Source organism: Schistocerca americana, chromosome 2 (assembly GCF_021461395.2).
Source record: "Schistocerca americana isolate TAMUIC-IGC-003095 chromosome 2, iqSchAmer2.1, whole genome shotgun sequence".
Lineage (NCBI taxonomy): Eukaryota > Metazoa > Arthropoda > Insecta > Orthoptera > Acrididae > Schistocerca > Schistocerca americana.
This window is the reverse complement of record NC_060120.1, coordinates 357,623,586-357,632,328: the sequence shown is the minus strand read 5'-3', so window position 1 is coordinate 357,632,328 and position 8,743 is coordinate 357,623,586. Positions and strand designations below refer to the sequence as shown.

Here is an 8,743-nt window from a genome sequence, read left to right as displayed (position 1 = left end):
GCAGTATATGAGTACATAGCATACAAGTCGTCAGCGATTCCCACAATTTTCTTCCTACTAACGTCCAAATTAACTTTCCGTCGACGACATAAGCGAATTTGAAAAGCTAAGGATTTCCGACAGTAAAATAAAGTATGGAAACGCCGAAAAATACAATGTACTTCGGCGAGACACAGCTGCGACTACAAAAACTGTCGGCTGTGGCCTCTGTCCATTCAAGAATGCATTGCAGTTCAGGGACCGCAGATACATCACGAAAATCTAAACATATGCAACTAACAATGTCATTAGCGACTGTATTTTTCTCCCTCATTATAGCTGTCTATTCCACTTAAAGTTTAATTTAATGAAAATTGCTTCATCAACTTATTTTCTTAATTATGTATAACGTGGCCGTCAGTTCCCGTTTTGTATTGTAGAAACTAAATCATTTGTAGCTTTCAGATATCTGACCCTGCTTTTGGAAGATCACTCAATGAAAAAAATATCCAAGTCGCAACGGAATATTTTCAGTTTACCGCGAAAAAAGCACAATATAAGGAATATGAAGATTAAAAAACACAAAAGCACAAAATCCACTACCTATATATATATATATATATATATATATATATATATATATATATATATATAGGGTGTTACAAAAAGGTACGGCCAAACTTTCAGGAAACATTCCTCACACATAAAGAAAGAAAAGTTGTTATGTGGACATGTGTCCGGAAACGCTTACTTTCCATTTTATTACTTCTCTTCAAATCACATTAATCATGGAATGTAAACACACAGCAACAGAACGTACCAGCGTGACTTCAAACACTTTGATACAGGAAATGTTCAAAATGTGCTACGTTAGTGAGGATACATGCATCCATTCTCCGTCGCATGGAATCCCTGATGCGCTGATGCAGCCCTGGAGAATGGCGTATTGTATCACAGCCGTCCACAATACGAGCACGAAGAGTCTCTACATTTGGTACCGGGGTTGCGTAGACAAGAGCTTTCAAATGCCCCCATAAATGAAAGTCAAGAGGGTTGAAGTCAGGAGAGCGTGGAGGCCATGGAATTGGTCCGCCTCTACCAATCCATCGGTCACCGAATCTGTTGTTGAGAAGCGTACGAACACTTCGACTGAAATGTGCAGGAGCTCCATCGTGCATGAACCACATGTTGTGTCGTACTTGTAAAGGCACATGTTCTAGCAGCACAGGTAGAATATCCCGTATGAAATCATGATAACGTGCTCCATTGAGCGTAGGTGGAAGAACAAATTAAAATGAGCTCTAACATGGAAATTAAGCGTTTCCGGATACATGTCCACATAACATCTTTTCTTTATTTGTGTGTGAGGAATGTTTCCTGAAAGTTTGGCCGCACCTTTTTGTAATACCATATATATATATATATATATATATATATATATATATATATATATATATATGTGTGTGTGTGTGTGTGTGTGTGTGTGTGTGTGAGCGTGCGTGTGTGTGAGCGGCGAAAACGGTTTAGCTTTCGATGTTAGACGACATCAAAATTCTCTTCCCGAGAAACCTTGACATCATGAGGCGTGACGTGAGCGTCCATTGATGGCCTATGTGAATGCTGCCAACTGAAATGCTTTGTGAAATATTTTTGTGGGTCGTGGCGTGACGACCAGTATGAATTGACCTGAATTATGATACGTTCTTTATACAATTCTTTCACTTTTGAGTGGCTTGAGCGGCCTCTACTAATTGTGAAACGTTTTGCTTAGTTATCTCATAGCTGTAGCCTCACTGGCGCCTCTCTCAGCTAGGCGTCTCATGTGGCGGCTTGTGTCACTTGGTCCTTAAACGGGCCCTAGGTAGAGATAAAGACTCCTCCTGATTCCTCACACCAGAGATACTTGTACTCAACTTCTTTGGTACAACGAGGGTAAATTTATGGAATTGTCTTTGGTTGCAATATCTTTGAGATGTAGTAGGGAAAAACCTCGGAATTGCCATCAGTGGAACAAGTTGGGACAAGGCAGTCAAGATGTCGACGAATGATTCTAAGGCGCCTGTGCGTTATGTCAAACGTGTGCAGTTTGGCATCCTTTCTCCAGATGAAATTGTTAGTAAACAATAGTCGGATCAGCTATTGTGTGTTTGAAAATGTTTGATTTAAAGTGCCATATTTTCAAGATTTTTGTACCCAGATTGTGTTGCGTAATTTGAAGTTTTCATTAGTAGTTGTAAGAAAAATTACCCGAACATGGTTGTGTTAGGTTCTTAATATCTGGACAGATATTGAAATTCTAGTAGTGTTGCGTGTGTTTTGTCAGCACAAAAGGAGAAAAAGGAAGAAAGTCCTTGATAAATTTGGTTGATTCGTGGGTAGATTTAGTAGGATCTTGGGAATTAGTGATATGAAGTTTAGTTTTGTATGCAGAACTATCTTCCAGTAATTTAACATAAAGCCTTGCAGGAGATGCCATTTTGCTTCTTCGAAAATGATGTGGCTTATTCTACATTTGACGTATTGTTTTATGGATGGTCTACAATCCATTCGGGCAATAGTAATATTTTTGAGTGGGAAATATTGCATTCTCGTTGTATTTTCTATTAAAATAAGATAATGTGCGATGAAAGCTGCAGTGGGAGTCTTATCCCCACCAGAAACTTTAACAACACCATAATTTCCATCAAATCTTCAGGTTCAGTGTTTGCCTTGGCTGAGTTTCCGCTTGTTTAGGAATATAGAAAAATCAGTGGTGTATGAGTAGAACCACTGAGTGATATTTTTGCCACGTGAATTTGAAGAAGCCATTAGGCATAGGAAATTGATAAATTATTTTGTGTACGGAACCCTAATGTACTTGTAGTTCATAGTTTCTCCAACACCAGCAACTTCATCGAAATATTGGCAGTTCTACATGAATTTTTGTAAATATTGTAATGCATATTAGTAAAAGAATAAATTATTTTGCTTCCTGCTATCCTTGTCTGTCTTTGATTGGTTGATTTACAATACTACAGATAACTGTGTACTTGGTAAAGAAAGAACCAGCGGTATGAAGATGTGAAAGTATAGCAGTTTTGGCACCTATTCTTTTTAACAAAGAATAATTTCTCCCAGTTGTATGTAATCACATAATACCTATCCTTCTGACTTGCAAGTAGGCACTTATGAATGTAAGTTTGAAGACCATTGAATAAGTTCTTTTACTACTGGAAATTATTTAAGCTATTAAATAAGGATGAACATTTTCACTTTTGTTCTTATTGACAGAGAGAGCAAGGGGTAGGGGGAGCAGGGGATAAAAAACCTGTGTACATGAAATTGCACTCAATTTTCCGATTACATGGTTTACAATATTGTGGTGAGAAAGGAATTTAATTAGTCTTCAGTTTATATAAAAGGGTGATGATGTACATTGCTGTCTGAATTGGATGATTGATAGGGACATGGGCTAGACATCAAAATGTCCTAATCCGTAAGGTGTATGAGGGGAAAGTAGTATTAAAATAATAAAATTGGAGAAATTCAGTTGGAAATTGATTTAACACAAAATTGACCTATCAGTTATTTGGTAATACTTCAAAAGGCTGCGACAAGCAACAGTTCAGCACTAAATTTATCTGTTGAGTGTGAAATGTAGCTTTTTCTGATTGTTCAAACTAGGACACAACAAACTTACTGCTCCAATGTGAGCCTGTGTTCTATGAATAATAACCTTTGTTGTCACTGGGATGTTGATACCTAATTTTCCTTCCTACCTTCTTTACTGTTGTGGAATTGTGCTATAAATTGTTTAATTTCTATGATTGTTTATTGTTCAATAACTTATGTGTTACAGAAATGTTTCATATAGACCGTGGAAGAGTAGGTCATAAGTCGCCAAATAGTTGTAATGTTAAGCAGTGGAGAGGTGTTTTAAAAAGATATCACTTTGATGGGAAACTATATGAAAACTAAGAAACTTTTTATCCCTTTTTGTGCTTGCTGTTCGCCTAGTGCCTCATGTGTTATGGGTAGTGACCATGTTAAATCATTTTTATACCTATAGTTACTTTTTATGCTAGAAAGTGATAGTTGTGTCTCTTGCAGTATTCAGATCACTGGGCTCCCTGTGAGTGAGATGGTGCAGTGGTTAATATATGGAACTCACATTTTAAAGGATCAGAGTTCAAATATCTCTCCAACCATCAAAATTTAGCTTTTTGTGGCCCTAAGTCATGTAAGGCAAATGCCAGGATGGCTCATATGGAAAGAACACAGATTACCTTTTTCCACATAAGCATGTGTTCTGTCTGACCTTTGTTCCTTTTCGATATTTCATGTATTATATTGAATCCTCCTCCTGTCTCAGTAGTTGTACTTACAAAGTTAGAAAACATTTTCCTTCTATCCTTATGCAAATGAAAAAAAAAATCCTTCTATCCTTATGCAAATGTATTACTGTGTGGGTTTTCCAAGACTTTAAAAATTCATGTTTGTGTTTTTACTGAAGTTGAAGGGAAAGTAAGGTCCTCATGAGACAAGTGACATTAAAATGCAATAATAGCTTGCAGTTTTAATGTGTAATAGTTTAGTTTTCTGGGTGAAGATATGCTGATATCACATTTTTCTGTGCTGAAGGTTTGGTTGTGTCCTCTACTGCACAGAGCTTTGTGGTACTGAATTTTAAATGGGCATTTAATATGTCTTTTCAGCGACGTATGTCAGTCACAGAGGGCGGTATCCGCTACTCGGAAACGTATGAAGGTGGTCGACCAAAACTCGGTGGGCTGATGGATCCACGACAGGGTGTGATGGACAGAAATTCCCGATGTCAGACCTGTGCAGGTGAAATCACTGTAGCTGTACCAAAGCAATAATTTTTATACTTGGTTTAATTCTGAGTGACTTATTGTTTTTTTGTTGCAGGAAACCAAACTGAGTGTCCTGGACACTTTGGTCACATAGATCTCGCAAAGCCAGTGTTCCATGTTGGTTTCCTTACTAAAACTATAAAGATTCTGCGTTGTGTTTGTTTTTATTGTTCAAAGCTTCTCGTCAGTCCGGTAAGACAGTAGTATTTATGTATATTTTATTTCAGTCTTTCGTTTAAGGTAGAATAATAAAATACTATTTATATGTCTGTCCTTTAAAGTGTTCAAATCATAGAGGTAGCAGTGTGATAAAAGGAGCACTCTTAAGTTTCTGTATAGCATAGAAAATAAATTTTTTTTTTTTTTTTTTTTTTTTTTTTTTTTTTTTTTTTTTTTAAGGAAGATTGTATTTCTTATACATTAAATTTTCTCAACAAAATTGTTCCCTAGTTTATGAATTTGCTTCTCTCATTGATTAAGCTGTTTATGAATTGATGATATAACAACAGTGTCGTATTTGTGGCTTATGCACTCATCATTATGCTGACAATGTAACAAATCAATATTTCTCATCATTTCAGACTAACCCAAAGATTAAGGAAGTTGTTATGAAATCAAAAGGCCAGCCAAGAAAGCGACTTACTTATGTATATGACCTGTGCAAGGGAAAGAACATTTGCGAAGGTGGTGATGAGATGGATTTGAATAAAGATAACCCTGATGATCCCAACAATCAACAGGTACAACTATACCATATTTCAGTCTTACTGAAACTTACTTCTGTGATCCACAAAAATTATGAAATTCTTTTGTTGTCAGCCTCGTAAGCAAGGTCACGGAGGTTGTGGCCGATACCAGCCAAGTATTCGTCGCGCTGGACTTGATTTGACTGCTGAATGGAAGCATGTCAATGAAGATTCACAAGAGAAGAAAATCAGCTTAAGTGCAGAGAGAGTCTGGGAAATCCTGAAACACATAACAGATGAAGAATGCTTCATTCTTGGAATGGATCCAAAATTTGCAAGGCCTGACTGGATGATATGTACAGTACTTCCTGTGCCACCACTTTCAGTGCGCCCTGCTGTTGTTATGTACGGTTCTGCGAGAAACCAGGTGTGTTGGTTGAATGCTGAGTGTATTCTCAGGAACAGAGAGTCATTATAATAGCAAGTTGATTTTCTCTCTCTCTCTCTCTCTCTCTCTCTCTCTCTCTCTCTCTCTCTCTCTGTGTGTGTGTGTGTGTGTGTGTGTGTGTGTGTGTGTGTGTGTGTGTGTGTGTGTGTGTGGGGGGGGGGGGGGGGGGGGGGAAGGGTGGTGAATACTTTTTTATTTATGCTAATGCTTTGCTTTCATTAATTGCGCAGAACTCTCTTGTAAAATCAAAGTGTAATATCTACTTCATGTACTGTTGCATGTACATTTTTTTATCTTTTGTTTGACTTATTCTGCATACTTTGAGTTACTGTATGCAGTTCTGTAAATGGTTAATAATTTTGTGTGCCTTTGTTTTCCAGGATGATCTCACACACAAGCTCGCTGATATTATAAAATCCAACAATGAACTGATGCGAAATGAACAGGCTGGAGCTGCAGCACATGTGATATCAGAAAACATCAAAATGTTGCAGTTCCATGTTGCCACACTAGTCGATAATGATATGCCTGGTCTACCACGGTAAGCTGTATTCTTCATTAGATGTTCAATGGGTAAAAGTTGATAAGTGCAGTTCAGTATGAAGTGTGTTTTAATAAGGTGACATGCACAGTTAAGTAAGAAATGAACCACTCTAAACAATGAAGTACGAAGTTAATGGAGTTGATTGATTGAATTTTGCCATGGTGGTACAATGGTAAGTATTTGTTTAGAATTTAATTTGTTGAAATGTCAAAGATGAAATGAATGTAAGCTAAGGGAAAAACACCTTTAACTTTTGCAATGTATCATCATACAAGCCTAAAGCCCAGCGTTATTCTCTGTACTCATAGATTTGAAAGTGTATTTTCCATTTGAACCAAGGCTCTTAACCAGTTGCAATTATTGTGGAGTAGAGTTCCCCCCCCAAAAAAAAATGTTTAGGATGATACAACAGCTTGCAATGATCCAGATGTCATTGCTTGGAGAAAACCAGAATCTTACCTTGCAGGTGTTCAGATTGACATTGTGTTGCTAAATCTTGTATTTTGCAGAGTTCCGCTAATGATGCTTGATACTTTGTGATGACTGTGGCTTGGAGGCCGCTTTGATTATTGCCTTGTTAAGTACACAACATTTAATTGCCTGAGTGTTTTTGTAGGTTTAAACACACTATACCACATGTCTTGCTTTTGCATTTATGTTTGCTGTTATTGTAGCTTTCCTTCACTTATTACAACAATTTTGAAAATTCCACAAATTTTATAGAGAATTGTGACAGTAGTGAGTTCTGTGCATATACATCAGAGTGTAGGTTATACTTAAGACATAAGCAGATTATTTCTCTCCATACATCTTGGATATTCAAATATGCTTAGCAGTGGCATAGTGGGTAGCTTTCCATTGGTTGCAGTGGAATTGTAGAATTTTTTGAAGGTACAAACTCAAATGGTGCAATAATTTTATAATTCATTGTTTGTAGAGTTGACCCTACTCTTTTGCAATCTTATTTTAATAATGCTGAATTATTCTGATGTCTTAATTTTATGCTTTATTAAGGATTGAAATTTTTATTTATGAAAAATACTTGTTCTGGTTTTACAAAATTATCTTTATGTTTCTAGTGCAATGCAGAAGTCCGGAAAACCTCTGAAAGCCATAAAAGCTCGGTTAAAAGGAAAAGAAGGGAGAATACGAGGCAATTTGATGGGTAAACGAGTGGATTTTTCAGCAAGAACTGTAATTACTCCTGACCCAAATCTTCGTATTGATCAAGTTGGTGTTCCGAGGTCCATCGCACAGAACATGACATTTCCTGAAATAGTAACTCCTTTTAACATTGACAAGTAAGTCAGTGTTTTGCTGTTATGATATGAGTTTGATTTGTTAAAGTGGTAAATGGCAGACATATGTGTTATTATTATTATTATTATTATTATTATTATTATTATTTTTTAATATTTTATCATTCCTCAGGCCATTTTTAACTAAAAGTATGTATTCAACTTCACTAGTAAAGTGACAAATTTGTGATTTCTGCAGCTCTCCTTCGTGTTACCTTTAACACAGATTTATCTATACCCAACTTTAGGTTTTCAAAAATAAGCAGTTTTTGTCTTGCTGATAACCCTTGAGAATTCAGATTTAGTGGTATTGTTGGCCTTATCAGTATTAATGTTTAATGAAGGGAATGTATGTCAAGTCATGGAGGTCTTTGACTTTTTGTAACATAATTTTGTTAATTAGATGTTCCTATGCAGATATTGTAAATGGTTGTTTCTGAGCAATTATGTGCCCAAGTTGGGAAGTTTACAGTAGGAAATAAGTTGATGACAGTGATACTGAAAGCAGTAAATGCTTATTGGAAAAATTCATAAGATAATCGGTATTAAAATTACCAACAACCATTACATCCTTCTTTTGTTCTCTTAAATAGGCAAGTTGAGATTCATGATCATTTATGAACATATTAAAATCACCTGGTGGTGCTTGGTGTGCACCTACTACGACAAAGGATATTTTATGCAACTCTGTCACGTGTTTCTATATTGCGCTCCAAGAAAAATTTTACTTGTCACATAACATTGTTTTTCCTTGCGGATTTCAAAGAAGTTCTTAATTTTTAGTTAGCAGTGCTCATAATTATATCATTTACTTTAATAGAAAGGATTTAAAAACTACGCAATAATGAGTAGGGTGTGGTGTAACTCTTCTGTCCACGAACTTGGAGTTAAAGTACTATTTCAGGAAGCCCATATCTTACCCTGAATAATCACTG

At 36.4% G+C, this 8,743-nt stretch overlaps 1 protein-coding gene across 1 annotated transcript in view; it reads left to right on the top strand.

The window, feature by feature from the left end:
• Positions 1–1,948: 1,948 nt before the first annotated feature.
• The window catches only part of LOC124590766 (DNA-directed RNA polymerase II subunit RPB1), a 54,008-nt gene continuing 47,213 nt past the window's right edge, over positions 1,949–8,743 (top strand). The window contains exons 1-7 of the mRNA XM_047131674.1: positions 1,949–2,091; positions 4,674–4,806; positions 4,888–5,024; positions 5,414–5,572; positions 5,652–5,945; positions 6,347–6,507; positions 7,590–7,811. Of these exons, the coding sequence (XP_046987630.1) occupies positions 2,014–2,091; positions 4,674–4,806; positions 4,888–5,024; positions 5,414–5,572; positions 5,652–5,945; positions 6,347–6,507; positions 7,590–7,811 (1,184 nt within the window). The 5' untranslated portion in view covers positions 1,949–2,013. The remainder of the gene's footprint in view (positions 2,092–4,673; positions 4,807–4,887; positions 5,025–5,413; positions 5,573–5,651; positions 5,946–6,346; positions 6,508–7,589; positions 7,812–8,743) is intronic.